This window comes from Neopsephotus bourkii, unplaced genomic scaffold (genome assembly GCF_033783945.1).
Source record: "Neopsephotus bourkii isolate Nb327-2 ecotype Australia unplaced genomic scaffold, CSIRO-AGI_Nbou_v1 NB_730, whole genome shotgun sequence".
Taxonomy (NCBI): domain Eukaryota; kingdom Metazoa; phylum Chordata; class Aves; order Psittaciformes; family Psittacidae; genus Neopsephotus; species Neopsephotus bourkii.
In genome coordinates, this window is record NW_026901228.1 from 585,186 (window position 1) to 610,490 (window position 25,305).

Here is a 25,305-nt window from a genome sequence, read left to right on the forward strand (position 1 = left end):
GCTAGTATTTTTAACTCTCATTCCCTTTGTAGTATTTCTCTGTTCTCTTTGGGGTTCATGGCTCTTTACAGTTTATTATATAGGTATGTCATTAATTTAATGGATTTTCTTAAGTTTCTCTGGAGTGCTGTTGAGTATTTTTCTTTATCACCAGAAGTTCAACTAAAATTTTCACTTCCAAGCATCCTAGAGTTCTCCCTTCAATTTAGTACCCTGCCTTACCACTACCATAAGCTGCTGATCCTTTAAATGATTTTCCCTTTCAACCATTAATATAGAATTCTTTTCATCAAAGGCTTAATTTAAGACACAGATGAAGAGACCAGTATGATGAGATACTGAGTATCCTGCAAAGTTATCACAAATTTAAGTTGCTCAGTTTTATACATAAGGTCTAGTGAAAAGCAATCAACTTTGGTCCAGGCAAAACTAGTTGTACATGTAGTTTTAGTTGCTGAAATACGGAGATCAGGCATTCAAATGCTTTAAGCATCTTAGTGTCAATTTTTCCAAATAAATAAATTTTCCAGTAAATAAATAACTTTTATTTCGCAGGTTCATAGACTGAAATAACAAGAACTACTACTGATACACTGAGTTCATTAGCAGAACTTTGAATGCACTACTAGATACACTGTAAAAATGAGCAAAGTTCTTTATTCAATGAAAAGTTAATAAAAAATTTACTGTGGAGAGCCAAATATGAGAAAAAAACAGAAAGCCTCATGTCAGTAAGAATGGCTTGCTACTTACATGCTTAGTGCTAGCTGCTATTTCAAAACAAGAAAAGAAAGTTCTGTAAGTGATTTAGTAGATAGTTTTTTGCTACTCTTCTGAAAGAGTAAATATTTGGGAGGTATATGAATTCAGAGAACACTGTGTCTCTATGACTGGAATGAAGAAAGGTGTTTCAGAAAAGAAAAAAGCAAAACATAAGGAAGAAACAAAGGGAATGAGACTGGTATCACGGCCCGGTACAATTTCACTTGTGAGATGTGTTACAGCACCTCTTTTAAACACTGAATTAAAAACTTCCATCTTCTACTTCAAAACTGAGCTCTTACTACAGTTTTTAGGTATATCTGAGAAGAAACATTTCTAAATTGTCCCTATTCAATAACCCTTAACTTTTCTAAATATAGAAGCCCAGATGTACATGGTCACATGCCAAATCCTAAACGTTCACCTTTAAACTACGAATATGTGTTCTTTGATTAATGTCACAAAAGGTGAACATTTAGGATTAAAAAACCCTGTGTTTTCACAATGTCACTCAAAAATAGAAAAATATGTTGTTTATTTTTCCTCTAGCCAACAATACACTTCCATCAAATCCGTGACTTTCACTGCTTCACAGATTAGAAATATGAAGAATAAACACTTGCAGGCAAGCATGCAACACAGCACGTTTCTTACCCTCAGATCAATGACTCTGTTGTCCAGTCTTGTATCTTGGTTTACAGTAGCTCTTCCATCCTGAACAGTTGCACAAAAATACATAATGAACACACACACCTTAAAAAACCCTAAACAACCAAAAAAAAACAAAACCCAAAACCAAACAAACAACCCAAATCAAAATCCCAAGCCCAAAAGCAAAATTAAGAACAACAAAACAAAATACATGGAAAAACATCCTTTGGCTAAAAAACAAGGGCTACTTCTAAGTTCTGTAGAATTTCTAGATCATTCTAGAAACTGGCAGCAAAACTTAAGGTCTAACTTCTCCCAGAGGTCTCAGGCAGAGCCCAGCTATGAGTTCTGTGGGGGCAGGGGGTCAGTCTAGAAGATACACAGAAAACTACAAACCCTCTGGTTTTGACCTTCTGCAGTTCAGCAGGTAACAAGACTATAGAGATTTCTAACCCAGTTCTGCGTTAGCAAAAAGGAATTAAAATGCAAGCCTTACAAAACCCCCAAATCCCTGCATTAAGGAAGTTGCCTGGATTTCATGATGTTGTTTAATTACAAAGACAACAAAAGGTATCTGAGGATACAAAGTTTCACCTCCTCTCCTTCCACTTCTGGCCGAACAGCATCATCCAGCTGTAAGGGCAGTCGGGGTTCAGCTAAACTGATCACATAGATCTGAAATTGAGACAGGAACAGAAATAGCATAAGAATCAGCTCAAAAGGAGGTGTGATTTCCAGAAGAATATTTCTGGTACAGACTTGAAACAGTGTTTGCATAGGCTGTTAACTATAACACAGTGATTTTATTCAAATACTTGAGATACATGGGTGCATTCTCATGACAATACTGGAAGTGCTTAGTTGTTTTCCTGTTGAAAGATGATTTTTTTTTTCTTCTGGGAAGCACTCAGTTGAGCAAGTACACACTGCCTGAGGGACAAGCCTATTGGCATGAATGCCAGGTCTGAAACTATTAGATCTCACAGAGTTTCAGGTTCTGATTCCAGCAAGATCATCTGAAAGATACCTGAAAGAGCCATTTCATACTGAAAGTTCATGAGATACCTAAAATACAATCAGAGAATGAAAACCACCTTGCCTTACAGTGTAGTCACAGTGCAGTGAATTTGCTATTCTTTCAGAAAAATCAAGCATATGATAATCTGCACATATATTACAACATGTTTCTTCAAAATCTGCAGATTTTCCGCAACACCGTTACCTAAAATTTACTTTACTGCTATAATAGCCATTGTGCTCAACTCTTAAGGTGACTGTTTCAGCTGTATTGAAGGCATACAGTTTGGTTGAAAACCTTCAGAAGAAAAGGATATTACATAAAGGTTTAAATATCCTTTCTATTTAAACGAATTATAAAGTTGCACTTCCTCCAGCCCTACAACACAAGCTATAGGAATTTCGGATTTCAAGAGCTTCTATACTGTTAAGCCAGTGCTCTACTTCTGCTGAGATACGTGTTCCATTCTATTGTACTCAGGGAAAGATTGAAACTTTCTGATAAAGAAGAAACTTCTGACTTGCATTTAAAAAGAATCAGACATTTTTTTACAGTATCTGCTGCAGTTATGAATAAAAATCCAGAATTACAAGCATTCTTGCCCAAACTGCTCCAGTGAGATAATTTATTTTACTTTGTACTGTAATTCAAATGGCAGATAAAAATAGAAAATTCTAAAAGTCAAATCTCTTAAACCCAGAAATGTTTCCTGTTTATATGATACACTTGAATTTGTAGTTTTAAGCAGTTTTGTTTCTCTGGTATGGGACTGCAGAATGACAACCCAGACAGATGATTTCTCAAACAATTAACCAGTGTCCCGCTTGCTCAAAATTTACCCTTTGAACGTGAAGCTCAACATCTTGCTGAGTACAACCTCCAATTTTCTGATGTGCTTTCCTCACAACGCCTTCTACATCCACAATGCTCTCTTTGTTGATGCTGTCAATAAAGATAGGATAGGAGGTTTACTAAATTTCACTGCACACTGCACCAGTCTCAGTACTGAGTTCATGTACTGTCTGGACTGATGGAACACCAAAACAGAATTAAGGATTTAGGAAAAGTTACTTATTATATATATAATAACTGAGTAATTAAGGACTTTGCTAAAATACTCCCAGCCATGATAAATTCAAACTAGGATAAAAAACTTGGGAGTGAAAGAATTATGATTAAACTTAGTGCTCACTCAGTTTTCGCGTGTATATACATAAACTGACAAGTTGCATCCTTCTTCTAGGCCACATACATTCTTCTATGTGTCAGCTGATGCAATTATCTGAAAGACATGTCTTAGCCAGCAGAGCAACAAACAAAGGAAGTCTGAGCTTGTTTAAAATACAGGGCTTGTTACTAAAAGAAGCAAGATGCTTGTAAGTCATTTCTCTCATTTCAGGGGACATCTTAATTGCTCTCTGCTAACAGTGACTAATAGTACATTAAAACACTATACTGCTTGTTGAATGTCTTCCAAAAATATCATATAAAGTTCGTGTGCTACAAGCAAACAATAACAAAAGTCTCAAGAGTCGTAGGTGAGAAAATGATTTGGATAAGCAGCTTTTATTTAGGTATTTAAGGTACTGGACTTGAAACTAGTGATTTTCTACAGATAAACTCACCGCACTGGAAATACATTTTCACTGTTTCTTTGCTAGCTTGCTTACAAAAAGCCAAATATTAGAAAATATTTCTTTCCTTTTTATGAAAAATAACTATTACCATTAATTTCATCTTTCATTTCTCTGGCCTTCTTGAGACGAATGGAAAGCACTTCATGTACGTCACTTGACTACACAAGCCCTTAGAAAGCAGGACAGTAGCAGAACCACAATTTAACTGCAAACAGTAAGAGGTGAGCAAGGGCATCACTGGACACTACTGATCTTGTAAAGCAAAGAGCAATTAACAATCTTCAAGTTTACAAGGCTGGATTTTTTTTTCTATTTTTTTTTTTCAGTTAAACCCTTCTCCATGCCCCTGTAAAAACCAACCCACAAAACCCATACAGCTAAGTTGGAGGGTGGTGAAATAAAAGATTTATATGCACAGCAGGTGTTACTGAGGGGCAATAACTCCCAGTTAAAGGAGGTAAGGACAGAATACAAGCAGGTACAAGCTACTGCTGATGGCAACTACAATCTACTTGTATCTGCATCAGTTTGTCTAGCACCACCTGGAGGAAGCCTGTATAAGAGCTTGGAACAAAATCTCTGTATTCCAGCCCTACAGTCTTTTTGTACATACAGCTACAGTAAAACCACATGAGAAACTTTCTAGGACTGAGAAGTTTCTTTTTAGAAATATCTATGTTTGGAATTAGTCATCCTCTCACATTTTTAAAGTAGGATTTACCTGGGTCAACAATAAAGTTTATCCTTTTAGTTGATGAGGGAAATTTAAGTTTTCTTCTTTGATAAAGCTCAAGTGGTGTGACCCAGAAGGAGCTGAGAACAAATCACCAAGTGTCGCCAACTGTAACTGCTTATCTGCATGACTTTCTAGTATACCTGAAGCATCCATATCAGCCCTAAGAAAACATACATAGATGTTTGGTCTAACTTGGGACAAACTTTTTGATGTTATAAAGCTGAGCTCAGATTTAAGTTATTCAACATAAGTTTTGAATTTAAATGCTCAAAGTTTTTTAAAATCTGACCAGATTAAACTTAACAGTGGAAAATTCAAGCATCAAAATTCTCAAAACCTAACAGAATCATTATTAAGTAAATTACAAATAAGTTTCAGAAGACAAATTTGAGCATTTTAGTTGATTACACTATTTCTTTGACAGTAATAACTTTCAGGTAATATAGCTCATTGGTAGCTGCTCTGAAAGTTATACAGACAATGCTGCTTTACATGCTTGAACTGCTTAACCATTAGGTATTTCCACATACTGTATAAAATTTGTGAAGTGTACGTTTTTCAGGTGCATTTACATTTTAAAAGAGCTCCAGTTGCTCAAATCAGTGTAATGAACAAATGGCTAAATTTGTACAAAGCACAAGTTGACAGTAGGCTTTAAATCAGAATTCATTTAGTTAAGGGTGAATCTCCATTCATCGCCATTATTTAAGCAGAGGCAACAAATTCAAAAAAGATAAGGAGAAATGGCACTTGGTGCTTAGGAGTACACTCTACTGCAAATGATTCTTAAAACCTTCTTAAAACAACAAAGGCAGCAATACAATGCTTTGGAGGCAACAGAATGTGATGATAAGAAATGCACAGAGAATATATCATTGAATGTCTCCAGAGAGGGAGACTACAACCTCCCTAGGCAGCCTGTTCCAGTGCTCTGCCAACCGTCAACAAAAAGTTCTTCCTCATGTTGAGGTGAAACTTCTTGTGTTTTAGTTTATGGCCATTGCTCCTCATCCTGTTGCTAGGCAACACTGTAGAGCTGGCACCATCCTCCTGGCACCCGCCTTTGAGGTATTTACATGCATTCATGAGATCCCCTCTCAGTCTTCTCTCCTCTAGACTAAACACGCCCAGCTCCCACAGTCTCTCCTCATAAGAGATGCTCCAGACCCCTGATGATCCTTGTGGTGATGTTTAAAAGAATTAAAGCTTTACTCTTATGCTAACTTTTTTCCCCTAAACAGTTTTCCTCTAATTTTCCCCACCTCCTTTTTCATATTGGCATTTTGGCAAATACCCAGAAAAGATTACTAATGACATGAACAGCAGTGTCTTCACTGAAAAGTTTCTAATCTGTTGAGTAAAAACCCTCTCACTAGTACTAGCAAATAAAAAAAAAAAAAGTTTTAAACTTACTGAAGCAAATTCTCTGCACCATGAGAAAAAAATAATAGTTAAATTATGTTGTATGATGGATTCATCATTAGATTACCAATCCCATGACTAGAACTGGTGTTTGTGAAGTCATTACAGAACTTTGATCAGAACACATGTAGAATTCAAGACATGTAAAATGGTACTGGTTTAAAAATACAGGCAGAAACTGACTTTCACATCATTGTACCTGTAATACTGCTTTGCAAACTTGCATAGCAGAACCTTAAACTTTTCACTTGTGATTAAATGTGCTTTTTCTGTCTCTAAGCTGGAGTTGCACTTAAAACAGTACGCATCTTCATCTGGAGCATACTTTAAAACTGTAACAACCCGCAGTCATTAAATTTGACATAATTTTAAGATGTATTTCAGCTCAGTTCCTACCTATGTAGATCCCTGTATCCAAGTATGCATACAGCCTGGGCACATAAAGCACTACCAAGTTTTCTACTGCACATGGGCATCTTTGTTTTATACAAATATTCATCATCTACTCTGGACTTTCACTTGATAATTAGAAAATATGCCTTTCCTCTTCAGACTACATATTTAATCCGGTATGGAAGTAGAAGTTCATGCATCATATCTAAACTATGAAAACCTAGAAGGTGTTGCTTTGATCTCAACAGGGAATTCCAAGAATTATACTGTAAATGGTTATTTCAGTTCAAGTTACAAGAAGAAACAAGATGCTTTAATTGAATGCTAGTAACTATATCAAACTGTTCTCCACAGCAGCAGACTAAGTAATCTAGGTGATTTTTTGATGAAAATCCCCTGGCTAACAAAAATCCCCAAACAAACAAAAAGTGAACAAGTACCAGGAATGCACGCCAAAGCTATCAACATTTCCATTCAAGACAACAGTATTTTTAACTGTAATTAATATTACAAAGGACCAGCAACTAAATTAGATGCATGATGCATGATGCACTAGGACAGATGACATGTTTACATTTCATAATATTTGTTTAGTAATAAAGTCCAATGCTAAAAGATTCCTCTGCATAGCTTCTTTAAATATAACATTTCTTTCAAAAAATCAAGACTATAGTTACTAAAATGTCCACTAGATGCCTTATGTCCCTCTTAATTATCTGCAGGTCTGTTAGCCAAGACTTTCTCTTTTAACCACAGGATTGCATTATTGTAGTCTGTATGACAACATCTTTCATCAACAGCTTCGTGTTGCAAGCTGAACCCCATGTGGGCCTCCCTAAGTGTATCACAATCCACATTTTCTTGATCAGAAGTCTGAAGAACTGAAAGAAACTTGGTTATTTATAGACTTTACGTAGAAAATGTTTTACTTCATAGAATCATCTATACTTGTTCAGAAATTTTCTTGTTGTTTTTTTTAACAGTGTGTTTCTGTAAGCAGATTACACAAATTATTGTATTTATCCACTATTAAACCTAAAAATACTAAAACAATTGTTATAAAACAATAATCAATTATTCTTTATCTGAATGTCAGTGAAAGTTGAAGGTAATAAAGAGTTTACTTTGGAAAAATTAGTTCACTTTGTAAATAATTGAAAGTATGAACATTTTATACTCAACTCAGTTAAGAGCAACTGTAAAATCTATCTTCTTTTAAAGATCTTAAGTAGCAAAATTCACTACATATTTTTAATCATTTGTATTGAGGGAAAATAAATAAAAAAGGCACTTTATTTCCCTTTCCCTACCTAGCTGCAGCTTCTGTTCACTGCATCTTGTCATACCTTTGTATCTGCAACGCAAAGAACCCTCCACAGGCAGAAAATCTTCTTGCATAGATACCATCAGACTGGAATTTGCATCACTAAAATCCCTTCAATAGAATCGGGAGTTTTCTTTAGTCTCACAGGAAAGCAGATCTGCCCGACTGCATATCATTTCATCTTGCAGCTTCACCATCAACCTTTTCCAATTCGACATATATTCCAAGATAACAAAAGTGGCCAAAATATTCCAGAAATAGTCTAATAACTGGCATATACTGCATTAATGGCATTTTAGTCCTCTTTTTCAAAACTCAAACCTCCTAGTATAGTAGGTGAGAGAACCATGTGGACTCCTGTTAAATCAGTTATCTTACATTTCTCATCACTTACTTTCCTACGTATTAATCCTGAACATACACAGAATCTGAACTAATCACAAAGATACACAATGCACACTGAGGAGAGACAAAGCAATTATTCTAAATGAACCCTGGTTACTACATACTCTTAGTCCCCATTTTACCATTCCAATTTCTGTGAACAGCTGCGATTTAACATTTTCTTCCAGATCACTGATATAAAAGTTAAACAGAAATGGATAAAGAAAATAGCAGCAGTTTTCCTAGTATTACCAATTTATCTAGCTGATGAACTTATGTGTATTTTTCTACACTGAGAAGTATTTTCAGAAATGCTTACCTATCTTTCCTCTCCTCCCCCCCCCCCCCCCCCCCCGAATTTCCATTCTCTAGCCTCTATAAAGAGCCACCAAGTTACTTCCTGAGGGCACTATGTTTGGGCAGCTAAATTAGAATCTGTTAACCACCTCTCACAACTGCTAAATCATATGACATGGCTATGGGGGGATAAAGGAGGAGGCTTAACGCTGATCTGAAAAAAAGAAAGGTAAAGAAAACTAAACCCAACCACACCCAATACACTGCAGAAAAAAAGCAGGTTGATAAATTACTAACTGCATCACTTGTTACCTCTACTGGCTGACAGAGACAACTCTTTCTCTTATACAGCATCCATTGCAGGACTAGGCTGTGTTTTTTTTTCTGATGAAAGACTCCATAACTGCCAATCCAGTATCTCCAGTGGCTCTATGTTGTTGACTATGCATGTTCTAGAAGTTCAACTAGGAAATTTTCATAGAGTAACTCACAGAAATTTCTTTCTAAAATTGAGTTAAACCAGTATTAAGAATGTTTTACTAAAAAGAACTCACATTCTTATGACAATGGAGATAATTAGTATAAGAATGTTTCTAGACCACAGAAGGTTATGAAAGTTCTTGGTTTCCATGTGCCAATATCTAAAAGAGGAACTGGTTTGTTTATTATTTATGAAAGTTAGTAGAAAAAATGCTCATGATTTAATCAGTTCTCATTAAAAATTGAATATCCAGAATCTCACAAAGTATTTTAAAGAACATTTTGGACCCAGTATCCAAATACGATAAAGTAGCACATGAAAAATAAAATTTACGGGCTACCAGTGAAAACGTTTAGCTAAAAAAATTTAATGAAATGTAAGGTTTTTAAGTTAAATGTTTTCATCAATAAATGTGTGTCTCCTCATTTAATGTATCAGAAACAAAAGGAGAGGATGGAAAAAGACACTGAGAAAGGCAGAAAAACAGTACAGTTATTTTTAGACATCTAAGACCAGTCTCATCTACTAGTAACAATGGCTTTATTCCACAGCAGGTGAAAACTAGCAGGAAAGTGCCCGAAGACAAAGCACGTACTGTTGCTGTGCTTCAGGTGTTACTGGCACAGAGACAACAAGTGCACAAGTCAGGGAACAGCATCAGCTTCTGAAGGAGACAAGGCAGCTCCATTGGCAACATCAGACAAAATTGTAGAAGTTAAAGCACTGGAAAAAGTAACAGCATGGCAGGATATTAATGAAATGTTTGTTGGTGGGAAGGAATCATGATAAATGATTGCACTGATGGTGTCAAAACAAAAGCAAACCCCAGAAGAAAACCCAGAGGGCTGCAGCAGAGAATGATGTATCATTCAAAGAATGTGATGATAAACATACAAGCATTTTCTATGATTCTATTTCAGAAGCACAAGTAATTCATAAGACATGCATGCTACAAATTAAGAGAGGCTGAAGTATCAGGATACAGCTAGCAAATGCTGTCACAAAAAAGAGCAGAATGAAAAGTCAAAATACAGCACAAACATGAGTCTGCCTACTCAGGTCTGTCAAGAAAAGTGGGGAGATGACAGGGAACTGGAAAGAACCAAAGGATGAGGTTCCATCTGATTTAACAGCTCACTGCTGCCAGAAGAGAGGAGCTTTGCCCTCTACTCTTTCCAGATAGCCTTCTCCCCCATTTACCACTCCTTGTTAGCTTTGGACTTCTATGATCTACTTTTAATCACTAACCTGACAGAAAATGGAGTAAAAAAAAATAAGTTGATACACACACACACACACAAAAAAAAAAAAAAAAAAAAAAAGAAAAAATCATGGAACTCCTACAAGTTCCATGGAGCTCCTACAACTCTTACAACTCTTCCCTTCTTCCCTTTCATGAGCTCCTAACCACTGAGTTCTGCCACTCATTAAGAAATTCAGTTGTAGAGGAAAGAACTCCAAAGAAAAACTGAAAAAGAGAGATGTTGGAGAGAACTTGATAATAGGAGAGTGAGCATCAGAACTGTAGTATTTGTTTCACTGTTTCGTAACACAACCTTGTTGAGAGAGTACAGGCAGACTGTTGGTAGGTTAGCGGGAGATGAATTAGGGAACAAGTAGATTATACACTTAATTCTTTTCAAAGATTCTAAGCACCGGAGAGAACAAACTATTTCATGAAGAAACAAAACACTACACTTTGGCTCACAAACACCTGTAAACAGCATGTTCCACACTGGCACTACCAATGCTAAGCATCGCCAAACAACAAACACTGCTGGTTCTGTTTTCCCATTGCCTTGAATCTCAACAGCAGAAGCATTATCCTAACCTTTTTAACTTGGCTTCTGGAAGTCTGTACTATAATGAATCCCTCCTTTCCCTGACATATTGAAGGTTGAAGGCTATAGCACTTTTGCAGCTAATTAGTGGGGGCTCCCTTCCCAGACATGAGAGTAATGCCAAGAACTACACAGAAGCAACTCAAGTGCCACATGTTAAACATATTATTGTACTGAACTGATCCACATTTCTATTTGTGAACAAGCAGACATACATGATTAAAATCTCTACTATAAGAATACCTTTATCATGCTAGCATATTCAGTACTGAACAACGTAAAAGCAACAAACTTGAGGCAAGCATTAGAGGAAGGTAATTTTTTATCTTTAAGAGCAAAATAAACCAAATAACTGAATTTAAATTACAGCAACAAACACTTGTTTAACTGGTAAGCCTACCTATTACCCTCCCCCAATATTTAAATAAATAACTTATATCTCTCCTTAAACATTCTAGTGCCAAAAAATAAGGTGTAAATAAGATTAATTCAGTGCACAGAAGCTAGTCTTCGTTCTACAACTTGCAGTATGGAACTTCTCCATGTCAGTTCTTGCTACAAAACTTGCTACTACACTGCACGTCTTGTAGAATAAAAACCCTGAACATGTGCAGACATACACAAGCACCACGCACAGAATGAAGTGTCCCACTAAGCTCAGTTCGCCAGACTTTTTGTTAGCCAGCTTGAAAGTAAATGTAGGTTGTCTATGGTGAAAGAACGCTGCTTCAGCAGTTCAGAATGAATTTCAAGCCTGTTCTCTATTTTATCTTTTGTCAGTGTAATGTATTCAATGCTGTAGAGAGCTGACAATTTAAATAACTACATTTTAAAACAAACGAAGCATTGATGTTAATGTGTGAAAATGGTCCCAACCCCTGGGAGTCCTGGTTCCCACCATTGTTTACTCTGACAACAGGATATAATTGCTTACTTACTTGGCAGCAAACTTTACCATCTGCTTGCTTGCATGCTGTCCCACAGCCACAAGAGCCTGGATATTAAACTGCTGCTGACGCAGGACTAAGAAGCACTGCTTCCCTGAATACAAAGGAAAACAACGCAGGTGTATTAAGGACAAGTTACTTGAGGTCTTTGTGAATGAGAAAAAAATGCTTTACTACCTCACTAGTAAGCTGAAATTTTAAGTAGGGGGTTTTATCTATCCCCCTCATCACTGCCACCACCCAGTAGCTACACCAAACTAGTCAGTGTGTGTACACACACCCCCCAAATATTGATGTAAATCAAATAATTCTGCCTTACATCTATAAACATGTGAATGGACATTTTCTAAAAATAACATAAACCTTCCAAGAGAAATAATATCTAGGCAAAATAAAAACTAGAAATCCTGACTTTTAAAATACCCATTGTTCTTCAACTGCAAGAAGTAAACTATACTTTCCCCTTTTGCTTTGCTTACAACTACTTCAACTCAACATTATTTTAAAAGAATTTTTTTCTCATCTTCCCAAATTAAAGCTGTAGAGTTCACTCTACAAAGCCCCTCTGAGAGAAACAGGCTTGATTTTGCACCACAGAGACTAAACCAACAATGTTCATTCTGTAATACGCCACACATTCAGAATGAAGGGAACAACAGGAGTATTGATTCTGGTGAATGACAAGAACCTAAAAGATCCAATTAAAAATTCTTGTAAAAGCAATTTATTAATGAACATCTTAAGGAAAAAGAAGCTAATAGGAATTAATAATAATTTACAAAGAACATATTACACTTTGTTGACTTCTAAAATGTGTATTTCCAAGTCAACAAACCTCTTTCTAATCTGTTTAGCTGGCAGTTAACAATCATTTCATATTACTCTTCACATCTCTAATAACCATTTACTCTTTAACACAGATTTAAGGAAATACAGTGATTTTAAATGCTTCATCCTCAGAGAGAGAAATTAACAAAAAACACTTCATTGTTGTACCAGTATCTGATAAAATGTATCAATGTAATTTTAATTCCATGTTCTGACTCATAACATTATAACGTTCCCATTAAATGGTAAGAATAGGAAGAAGCCAGAAGCTTTGTTACAAACAGCTATTTCCCAGTTATTGTTGACTTAGATTATCAAACATTAAAATCAACATGTATCTAACTTGAACACTGAAACTGAAAAGCCAGTTGCAGTTTTCATTTGTAATTATGTAGATCACCATTCCTGACACATAGCTGCAGAGAATTTAAACAGTATCAGAAGATAAAATGCAGAACATCTGGCAAACAATCTGATGGAAATAAAAGCAAACATATAAAACTAGTACAAAATATTGTTAAAAAACAAGATTATAAGTACCGAAAATAACTAAGCTTTTCCTATGACTGTGATTTCAGAAATGCAAAAAAAATTAATTCCTTATTTTCAGAAAACAGAGCTATTTCTGTAATCCAGAGGCTACAATATCTAAGTAAAGAAGCTAATACAGTATGGATGTACATATTTCTTGCAGGCAAACATTAAACCACAGATTTAAATTAGAAAAGCACAGGCTGTGTTTCAGATCCAGCAAGTCAACAAATCAAACACAATTCTTCCATAGGACACAATACACTGTTTCTTTGGGTAAGCTAGTCATATCTCACATCAGTGACATCTCAGTATTTCTTCCTTAGAATGTAGTTTGATACAGTATTTCCTAGGAAAAAAAAAAATCTGTCTCCATGATTTTTGTCACAAATAATTTAGCAAAATGTAAGTTTCAGCAATGATGTGTTAGGTGTTCAAATAAAAAATACGCAGCTGCAGACAGCTACAATGTCATTCAACTATTAAATATTTAAGAAGAAGACAGTGAAATAAATTGAGGGACCTGCTATCATACTATAATCAGAAGCAAAAGTTTGGAAGCTGTACTTAATCCCAAAAGCCAGAAGTCTGATCAGTATCTACATAATAAAAGGACTCAAATCTTTTTGTCATGAGTAACAGTAGTTGTTTTCATGAAGAAAAAGGATGTTTTGCAGAATATAAGTATTTCTAATCAAACGGAAGATAAATGATCAAACACTCACTGACAGAGGTAGTGAAAATATCACAGTTACAAAGATTATAGGAGGAAACAGAACTTTTCCCAAAAGAGCAAAAGGCATGCAAAATAAAGTATCAAAAAGGCAAGCCATAATCAAATTTACTTTATGATTAGATGCCTTTTCAGATCAAGAGGCGGAAAAAAAGAAGTATCAGAGTGAGGGAGGGGAAAAAAAAGGGGGGGGGGAGAGGGTTTATGGGATGTTCTCCCACGTATTTCAGAATATTTACGTGGCATTTAAGTGAAAAGTGTAAGACCAAATTTACTCACGTTAAACAGTAAACTACTCTAATATTCTATAAAACAAATCAACACTGTGCTGCAAGACTGCTCAAAAAGATTAAAAACTTCAAAAGAAATTTGCTTAAAAAGATCTGACTCAGTCTAATGCAAGGAACTTTTAGTCACTGAACAAATAAGAGAAAACCCCACACAGAGAATCCCATCAAATAAAGCCATAAAACCAAGAAGGAATCCATTTCCTTCCTTGTATGTGAGTACCAAATGACACAAGACCTTTCAAGAAAAAAGGATGTAAGGAAGGAATTTGTATAAAGAGTAGAAAATGTTTGGGTATACAAATTAATACATTGCTAGTTACAGACATCTGCCAGCAAAGTGAAAAAGGTATATGGTTTATTATAAAATTTGCTCTTGGTGGTACTCTTAATTTTCAGATATACTACTTCATGTTTTATAAACCTCTGCATTCATAAACCAGAACCAAGTTCCAGACTAACATACTGCTCAAGTGCCATCTGCCTGGCAGAACCCAGGCTGATTTCCCAACTGCTTTTCAATGATAAAAGCAAACAGTAGCTTAGGCTGGCTTCAAAATAAAGCCAGATACAACATTTATTCAATGTATTATAAAAACCACAGGGCCTCAAGCACTTTAATTTCAGTACAACCCACAGAAATTCCCAACACCCCATTCTTTACATATCCTTCAGTTAATTTCCATCAGATTTCATGAGTGGCTTGCTATATGAGACAGCTGGATGCTGCAGTTGTTCAAATTCAGTGTTTTTGCTTTATTGGTCAGAACTGGACAGAATTAAATAAAGGGTATGTTGGTTATTTAGAAGTCAAATCCGAGCTTCTGAGAAAAACTAAAGCTATTTTTGCATAAGATTTTCCTTCTTCCTGCAAGACTTTCCTTTCCATAATGGTAGGAATAGCACCTTGATGTGTGTGGGAAAGCCTAATACTACTTTTTACTCTTAAACATTTGCTTTTCTTGAAAGACTCTTTCCCCCAAAGATTATGTAAACAAGGGTATGGCATTTCCTGAATGTCAGAATTGTTCTGTGTTGTCAGACCAAGAGGGAACAAGAAACACAATCAATAAATTGAGAATGCTTCATGCCCATAATAAACTCCTTTGCTTTCATTCATCAGGCTGTGTGAAAGGGTTTTGAAATTAAGCACTTATTTCATGAGAAATGATAGTCTTTCTTGAGGTCAAAGGTGAAGGATGACAATCAGCTTCTTGTAAGCTAATATTGCCATGTTACATACATATTACTCTGATTGAAGTGCATATATCATGCAAGGTACTGTATATAAACACAATACAGAGAGAGTAATTAACAGCTACTGAGCTTTATGTTGTTTTAAAGGTCTGCACAGACACAACACCTGTGTTTAATAATACTAAGTTCTGTTAATAGTCTGAATTCTTCCTACAGCCACAAAAGAAAAAGCCACAAGGATACCCTTATTCATATACTGATGTTAATATTAAAATTACAGAGTATCTCCTGTCTGAATAAGTTGCCCAGGGAGGTTTTGAATGATCCAACCCTGGCAGTGTTCAAGACCAGGCTGGACGAAGCCTTGAGTGAGATGGTTTAGTGCGAGGTGTCCCTGCCTATGGCAGGGGGGTTGAAACTTGATGATCTTAAGGTCCATTCCAACCCTAACTATTTTATGATTCTATGAACAACTTGAAGTTGTAATGACCGAGGCTTTCACACCTTTTAGGGTTGATGGCTTCTATAAATAGCAAAGAGACATTTCCATGTAAGACCCCACTACAGAACTATTGAGGAAATCACAGAAGACTTCCTAAATGTAAAGATTCTCATACAAACTAAAATTTGCATTATATGTATACATTTACATGCAGTTCCTTAACTGACTGCAGGACAGACACATTAAGAGGGACTTATTTTATTTTTAATGAAGCCTCAAAAATAAAAATTAATCTGGTATCTGTGACAATATTCTGTAATGGATTCTTGCCCCCAATTTGCTTTAGTTTCAGTTCTGAGACTATAATTAAGTTTCATTTGTGAAGAAAATTTCTTTATGCTCTTTTCATTCAATCTTGGGAAGACAAGGTATTTATATCTCATTACAGAACTGCCAAACGTAACTGAAACTAGTACAACAGTTGTCAGCATCTGATGTCAACTGAAAAGGCCAAAGCCTATTTAAGTTTGTATATGGCAAACTGATCTTCAGAGAGAACTTCTGATTCCAGGGAAGAAATATGGCTGTCAAAGAGCCAAGTATGACAGCCCACACCACTCAGAACCTATAAAAAGATTTTCCCTTTGTCTTGTAAAGATGATGTTTATTTGAAGTTCAAATAGGTATAACCAGATACTGGTAAGTGAAAGTAAAAATTCTGAAATTTTAACACAGATTTTTGCTTCCTGTCGAAGAAAAGGTATAGTGAAAATACTCATATGCAGCAGGATAAATATGGCCTGACAGCTGATACGTTTATACTAAAAGTACGTTTTACAGTAGAAGTTTTAACTGTTTTATCTCACAACTGTTAACACCCAAAGAAGAATGACTATATTTTTAAATTCCTTTTATAATTGCCTACACATTATTTAGTAATATGATAAAACTAAAATTCACTTTTACTAAAATACCCTACTTACACTCAGCTGAAAACAAAATTTCCTTTTCCCCTCTTGGGAAAAGAGAGGTGCTAAAAAAAGAAAATAACCAATCAAAGTAAACACTGAGTAACCAGGTTGTAAAGTTTTCTGGTATGCAAGACATAACTAACAGGTCATGACAACAAAATAAACATTCAGCCAAAATATGAGGAAATAAAAGCCTGAAGGCTTCTCACCTTTAGCTCTGCTTGTATGAATTCTGCCGCGAACCCAAACTATTTCATCAGCCTTCTCCACTGTCAAGTCTTTTATTTGAATCAAAACTCTATCTGAATTACAGAAAAACAAACAACACCACAATCTTAAAAACAATTTAAAATAAATTTTAAGCAAAACATCTTTCACTTTAGATTCCAAAGACATTTTCCATCATTGCTAAAATACATAATAAATTGAAAACATTTTTTGTATCTACAGGATAACAGACGCACTGAAAATACACAAGATGGCATTTCCTTTCTCAGGGTATTGTACTTGATCAAGTAGTTTTAAATTGGTTCAAGTTTATGGTTTGACATATACAGCAGGGTCAAACTGCACTAAAATAAAAGCAAGACTTGCTGTAGTTCACGGATGGAAGAACCCAGCCTGACTACAGTATTTTTGATAGGATTTCCCTGTACTTCAACTGTACTGCCTGCAGTTATTAATCTGAACTTCTGCTAGCTAACTGATGCCTGCCCGACTCCACTGTGCAATGTGAAAGTTGGTATGTTGGACACAGCAAAACAAAGGCTCAGAGGTGACATGACTATTCTCCGTATCTAGTAAGTAGAAAGGTGAATATCACAGTAAAGTAACTACTGTTTAGAGGAGAAAGAAACATAAATAAATGTGAATTAGAAATGAAAATATTTTGATAAAAACAATAATGTTTTGGAGCAATAAGAGTATAACTCTGTAAAACCGGTAAAATGTATTTTTGAGGAGAATCTCTTTGACAACCTGATCAAGCACTACTATCATTGTACAAGCCAGAAAGAACCCTTTCAATTCTATATACCCAAGAAAGCTAAACAACAATAGGAATGCATGGTCCAGAAAGGCTGGATTTTGGATCGCAAAGGAAAAATAAGCTATGGAGGAAAATATTTTTAAATAAATCAGGGCAGTTATGAACTGCCAATATGCTGGCTGCATAACACTATTCCTTGAGAAGTACTTGTTTAATTGTATTTTTTCCAGCCGAATGTGTTTTTGCATGGTCTCAAACACTTATTTCTTACAGTATCTACAAATGACTTAGAAGGTATACACAGCATATTTCTAGCAGCTTCACTTACTCATTTACAGTTTGCATGTGGGAAAAACACTGCTTATTTGACAAAAGAAAAATTTCTAAGGGAGATATTGATCCTTATGGGTCTCTTTCAACTTGAGGTATTCTATTATTCTATGAGTCTATGATCTGTAACACAAGCAAACTGACTCTTGTTTTATCACAGACTTCTCCATTGTTTCAAAATAACATTAAATTTACCAAGACACTTCCACTCTAGACTTTTCCCGCCAGATCTTTTCCAAAGTTTGCTTACCCTAGGTTACCATCTGCTGCTCTGGACTCCTTCCCTCTATCTCTGAATACCAGTCACAGCTTGCCCTCCAAGCCTATTATTCTGCACTAGATATTTTAGGGGGTTGAAAATGTTTATTAACTTATACTCAGAGCAGTGCAGTTTCTTCTTCACAGGCAAACTTCAAAACACAAATAGAATGGAAGTGCACAGAGAAATGTGATGAGAAATTGATTCAAATATATTAATAATGTGTGTGTGTGCACGTGTACCCGTGCACTGCGGAAGGGAGAAAAGGGAATAAAGATGTTATCACTTGCCAGCAACTTCTGATATTTAAACTTTAACAGCACTGTTCTATAGGAAACACACAACCAGTACAAACCATGCACTTCAGTATATCTAAGAGTTTGATATTCAGACAGTTAAAATTACCTCAGTCAACTTAAAACTATATTATTAGAAACATTTTCCAGGCACAAGCATAAAGACAGAATGAGGTGCTACTTTTTTTACAGATCCTTAGTGTTTCAGGAACCATATGCATTAGATAAATATTTTTTAAGTCTTTTGTATACATAATGGTTCATATTTCATCAAGACTAAACAAGACACCTTTAACACAGAAAATTTTATCTGGTATGAATTATTAAAAACTATTTCACCTTTCATAATACAGGTAATAAAACAGTATCAAAAGAGAGATCATAAAACCATCTTTTCCAAAAGCAGATTGCAGAATCACATCATGGCAGAGGTTGGGAGGGGCCTCTGCAGGTCACCTGGTCCAACCCCCTGCTCAAGCAGGGCCACCTAGAGCCAGCTGTCCAAGACTGCATTCTGATGTTTTTTTAATATCTCCATGGAAGGAGACTCCACAATTACCCTGGGCAACCTTTGACAGCGCTTGGTCACCCTCATAGTAAAAGATGTTCCCTCATGATCAGAAGTTCAGAGAGAACTTCCTCTGTTTCTATTTGTGCCTATCTCCGGTCCTGCCACTGGGCATCACTGAAAACAGCTAGATGTAGCAACTGTTATGTCACTTTGCTTCCCTCCTTCACCACTTTCCACTCTACTCTGCTTTTCCTCTTATTTCTAAAATGCCAGTAGTTCAGGGTAATGTCTGCATTTCTTAGGGTAAGCAATTGTTTGCCATTCATTTTTCTATTGTCCAAGCAACATGCTGTAGCTCAAATCTTCCTTCTTTACTCCCATGTATCAATTCACCTGGAACTCCTTTCAGTTAATTTCTCCCATGAAAAAAATTTCTTCCATGAAAAAGTGAGAGCTTCTTGCTCTCACTTTTCAGGTCCTATTAAAACTATACTCCTCAGCCTGTCACCTACATGTTCTTTCAGAAATGCAAGCTATACTTACATTTTCTTGCCACATAAACACAGACAACTAAATAATGCAAAAATATATGTTTAAACCATGCTATAGTTGCCATGAAGGGAACAAAGACTTTAAACAAAACACTCCTAAGTCTGAAATTACACTTTCAGCCCTAATTCAACATTCACGCTACCTCACCGTCATTGCCAACTTGAATTATGTTTATGGGGAAACTTTATTTTTTTATTTCCTTCATGTATAGCACAATCTCCTCTATTCAACAATCGAAATATCCTTAACTTTAAGAACTCTAACCTCTTCTAAACATGAGAGATGAGGCTAAAACCCAAAAAAAGCTGTGTGGGTTATACAAGACAATCACTTTTCCACCCCCAGATCCATACCCCAGTTTGTTTATTTAGCTTGCATCACAGAGTTTTGAGCAGTATGATCAATATTTCTGCTATCTCTGTGAAGTGCCAGGGATAAATTCTAAAAAGAGAATATACATTTAATAAAAAATCCTGAAAGTCAAAAGCAGTATAAGATGAAAGCAGCTTCCAGGTAGAGGTGGAAGTAATGGAACTGAAGGGAGAAAAAGGGCAAGTCAAATGAAGTTTTACTAGCAATCATAGCCTCAAGCACGCAGGAAGGATTTAAAGACATCGTATAACAGGAAGTGAGAACATCACATACCACAGCCAACATCAGCAGAAGAAAGGCTGGAGTGGGTGAAGAATGAAGGCACAAGTGTGCGTGAGATCAGTAGAGCAAGGTGGAGCATCTATGCAACAACTCTGTGAACATGTGAAGGGTTTTAATTTGCTTGCAGAGGAACAAGAATCTATGAGTACGATGGAAGGACAATAAACCTACCCATGGAAAGTGAGAATAATTTGCTCTGAACACTCCAAGCTTTTCAACTTCCCATGTCCTGCCAGTGTCCTCAGAAGAGTGCAATTACCACAGCAAGCCTAAAAGCAACAGTGCTGTAGAGGTACAACTGAGCTCCTACCCACAACTGTCCAGTATTGTCTGTTGGCTCCAGTTACCAGACAGTATGTGGAGGTGCATGTCTCACATCACAATTCATTATTCTGACTTAGAAATGACATGTACCCCCAGTCTTCAGAAACAAACAAAATAAACACAGTACAGATGTGAACACTCACATCTGTGCTCCCCTGCAACCTCCTGCCCCAGGCAGTAGTTCCTCCAAGACACTCAATGCAAGCAGAATACTTTGGGGAAAAGCATATACACACTACTAATGATGAGTGATGACTTCATCCTCCCGTGAGCCCTCTGATAAGAGCTCTCCCTGGCAGGAACTACTGAATCTTTAACTAAGAGAGCATTAGTATCAAGAAGGGGACTAGCCTGATCCTGAACTATTTTGTTAGAAGTATTTTGGTGTTCATTGTTACCTAATTCTGGTGTTCTAGATAATAATCTTCTAAAAAACTGAACAGCAAGAGTGTTTTAAGTTGTATTTTAATGAAAATGAAATTTTATTGTATTTTAATGAAAAACCTATTTAATCTTACCCACACACTGGCTAAGACTTTTTTTTTTTCTTAAGGATCGAGTGTCAAGGGGACAACAGATCTGAGCACAGCATTCTGCCCTTCTCGTATCATTTCCTGTAGCTTTCACCAGTTTTCCTTCTCAACATATTCTTTTTTTCTCCACAGTATTTTTGAGTGTTTCTTTTGACTGTGAGACAACTGGAGGGACACTTTCTCCATGAGACTAGGGTTTGATCCATCATCTCAATCTGCCAGCTTTGGTCTCTCACATAGTTGTTTGCTACAGGGTATGAAAGTGGCAAAGTGGCAGAGTAAACAGCTTGCTGAAACTCTGGTGATCCAAACGCCATCAATTTTTCAGCCTGCAGTCAGCAATGCAGGCTAACCAGTCAGATGCCACCTTGGAGTTACTAATTTTCCTTAATAGTGTACCTTGTAGGTTGCAACTGCACACCAATTTATGGACTGTTAGTGGTTACATGTAACTATGGATGGCTGTATTCCTGCCCCTTCCAGCAGTCATCATACCCCCAGCAAGACTCTTTCACTTTGGTAGGCTGGCTAAACAAATTGTCATTACTGGCAGGTTGACACAGATCAGCAGAAGACCCAGCATCAGGGAGACCACAGATGCCAGCAGTTTGGCTGGCTTATATTGTGATTTCAACTTTAGTTCGCTTTCTTTGATAGCTAGTATGTATTTTATTCAATAATGACTGTTAATACAGTCTCTAGTGATCTTCTTGTCCTGTTACACTCTTGACATAATGTTCCCCTTCACAGCTGGCTTCCACCTATGATAGCTTTTGTGGCTCCTCTTCTTCCCTACATTCTGCAATTCCCTTCCTAAGGAAGGTCAACCAAAACAACAATTCAGAGGGGAAAAACAAAATCACCCAATCACAGATGATGCTCATTTTTTACATTTCATTATGAAGAAGTTACAAGAAGCCAATCTATTACCTTCCCTCGCCTGTTTCATGCACTGAATAATAAGATCAATATTTCCTGGGATTAGATTGTTCTCTATCTAACAAGTCTTTCTGAACCCCAATTCCCCATCAGTAGAAAATAAGGATTTCCTGAATTCATAGTGGTGTGGATAATCATAGAATCATAGAATAGTTAGGTGCTCATATGCAGGACTAACGAAGATGACATAAGCAGACAGCTATCCTACTCAGAGCATCGTTGCAGCAAGCCGTAGCAGAATTTACCCCAAGCAAAGAAAAAAAATGACATCTCTAACTTGGCACATTACAAATAACTATAATCTAAAGCAAGAAGAGTCAAGCCTGCAGTAATGGACAGACACAACAGCTGACAAGCTGTGTAGGGCATGATCCAGGCACAGCAAAGACTGAGATTCTATAACCTCTCTGGACCCAGATTCAATATCCAACCACAGTCGTAATTTTTTTTCCTTCTACGTAACTGGAATTTCCTGTGTTCCCACCTGTGCCCATCACCTGTTGCCCAGTTACCACACACCTTCAAAGAGTCTGACTTTGTCTTCTCTACACCCTCCATTAAGAAGCTTTAAACAGTAATAAGATCACCCCCCAGCCTACTCATATTCAGGCTGAATAAGCCCAGTTCCCTCAGCCTCACCTCAGGGATCCTGTGCCCTAGTCCCCTGAACAATTTGGTAGCTCTCCACTGGACTGGTTCCAAAACATTCAGTTTCCTGGCACCAGAGAGCCCAAAACTGGACATAGCACTCCAAAGACAGCCTCACATGTGCCAAATGCATTCAAATAAAGGAAATGCCAGCAAGATTTGAATGAAAACGTATGATAAATTATTTCTCAAACAAATACTGAAGATATCAAGTATATAACTTTCAGTCTCTCTTCCCCCCTTTTTAAAAAGCTTTTCTTGTTTTTTAACTGACCTGGTTTCTCTTGAGATTGTATCATTGAGGACACTCCATATCTTTCCTTTGCATAATCCTAAAATGGAGGTAAGAAACATATATCAAAGAAGCATACACAAAAAGATGAAAGAAAAATTACAAAGTTAACTGAGGCAATACAAAACAATTAGCCATAACAATAAAGTTAAGAAGTTGTGCTTTAGACTCTGAGATATGCAACAGAATTGTGTCATGTAAGAAAAAAAAAATTCCAACAGCAAACATTAAGATCACAATTTTCTACACAGAAGCTAGTGTGAATAGTCCTATATATAGCCTACCCCCTAAAAAAGCATTCAAGTCCTACAGAAGTAAGTCCATTGCTAAGTATTCCCTTCCCATAACCAGGCACTAAGAAATGCAGCAGATCACATCATTATGACAGGCAAAGCAAGCTCTACTGACTGCTAACAAAATCTGCTAGGTAAGACACAGGGTGGGGGAGAGATGCAGCCTTCTCATCAAAAAGATCACAAGTTTTGTTTTCCAACTAAGCACGTTCACTTAAAACAAAACCAAAAGGCACCATTGTTTATTTATTTTATTCTATTCAATATATGAATATAAGATAATTCTAAATATTTTGGACAGTCTTCGCTTCTCTGCTTTTGCTGAATTACAGTCCATGTATAATTTTACAGAAGCCATTTTTACTCAGAATTCCTTACTGCTGATGCATTTTTGGCCTTTCAACAGCAAGCAAAATCTAAACAAAATGAACTGATTGCTTGAGGTTTTTTCCAGCCCTGATCTGCGATCTTCAACTGCAAGACAGAAACACCTGCGAGGCCAGCAAGCGCCACCAGTGCCCATGCAGCAGTAGTCTGCTATGGAGCAGCAGTAGTCTGCTATGGAGCAGCAGCACAGTCCCTTAGGGGGACACAGAGACAGGTCTGTGCTGCTTCTCAGCGCTCAGGGCCTCCTCCACCCGCACACGCGGAGACCAGATTCCAGCAAGACTCTGCAAACGCCATGTGACGGAGAGAGGCAGAACACTTCAGTAGATCACTAACTGGCTGGGCCCTGAAAAGGGGAAGGCGGACAGGGGGGCAAAAGCAAAATGCAGCTCTGCCCTGGGGCCGGGCCAGGCACCCCAAGGCCTTGCCTCCCCACCCCACAGGGGACGCTGCAGTCTGCTGCCTCCGCGCCGGCCTCAGCCCTACGCCAGGGCGGACCCTATCCCTTCCCTCTCTCGGGGAGCACAGCCTCGACGCCGCGCCCGACCCCTCCCTGCGGAGACCCACATCAGCCGACGACTCGTCGCTCTCCGGGCGGCGGTCCTGGCCCTGACCGCGACCGGCGGCACTCGGCATCCTGCTGCAGCCGGCACGAACTTTCAAGCACAGTACAGCAAACGACGGCACAGCACGACACAACCCCGTGCGCCACGCCGCTTCCGCGCACCCAACTCTCGCGAGAGCGGAAGCAACAGCGTGAGAGCGCCGGGCCTTCCCCGCGCCGCGCTGCCTATCGCGAGAGCTGAGCCTTCGTCTTGGGTCAGTGCCTGACGGCAGACTGCTTGCGTGCTGCCAACGCCTGGGGCAGCGGTGGTGGGCGTGGCGCGAGGTGCCTCAGGGCCGGGAGATGTCACTTACCTCCCTCCCTCCCTCCCTCCCTCTCTGCGGCGGGCAGGGCTGCTTGCCGCCCCGCCCCCGTTGCTTTGAAGGCGGGCGGCACTCGAAACGGGCTTTCCCACGGAAGTACAGCAGCCCTGACGGGCTCAGCGACTCCAGCCGTGCTCTAATGCTGAGGGGAAAAGCGGAGGTGTGCCGGCCTTGGGCCTTGGCTCTGAGCAGTGCGGTCCTCGCTAGCGCTGCTTCGAAGTCTGGCATGTTACGGCCCGAGGTAACTTGCTGGACTGTGAGGTGGCTAGCTAATGTGCTCGGCATAGTTTGGTAGCCGAAGCAGAGTGCAGTTTTGTTCTATTTTATTGGCAAATCTGGCTTGCCAGTCCTCAGCCTGATAGCGGTTTAGTCTCCTGTACCCCTGCCAATTCCGGAGTTTATTATTAGCTAAAACCCAGAGTAGAGCTGGTAGCCGGCAGAAGATGAACGTTAGTGCAAATCCAGGTGTTTCCCTCCAGCTGGGTGCTTA

General features: G+C 37.8%; 1 protein-coding gene across 1 annotated transcript in view; it reads right to left on the reverse strand.

The window, feature by feature from the left end:
• Window positions 1-24,631, reverse strand: part of DARS1 (aspartyl-tRNA synthetase 1) — a 42,049-nt gene extending 17,418 nt beyond the window's left edge. Inside the window, exons 1-7 of the mRNA XM_061354335.1 lie at window positions 24,456-24,631; window positions 23,191-23,248; window positions 17,092-17,184; window positions 11,885-11,987; window positions 3,271-3,373; window positions 2,008-2,088; window positions 1,417-1,476 (exon numbers count right to left, since the gene is read on the reverse strand). Of these exons, the coding sequence (XP_061210319.1) occupies window positions 1,417-1,476; window positions 2,008-2,088; window positions 3,271-3,373; window positions 11,885-11,987; window positions 17,092-17,184; window positions 23,191-23,248; window positions 24,456-24,524 (567 nt within the window). The 5' untranslated portion in view covers window positions 24,525-24,631. The remainder of the gene's footprint in view (window positions 1-1,416; window positions 1,477-2,007; window positions 2,089-3,270; window positions 3,374-11,884; window positions 11,988-17,091; window positions 17,185-23,190; window positions 23,249-24,455) is intronic.
• Window positions 24,632-25,305: the final 674 nt, after the last annotated feature.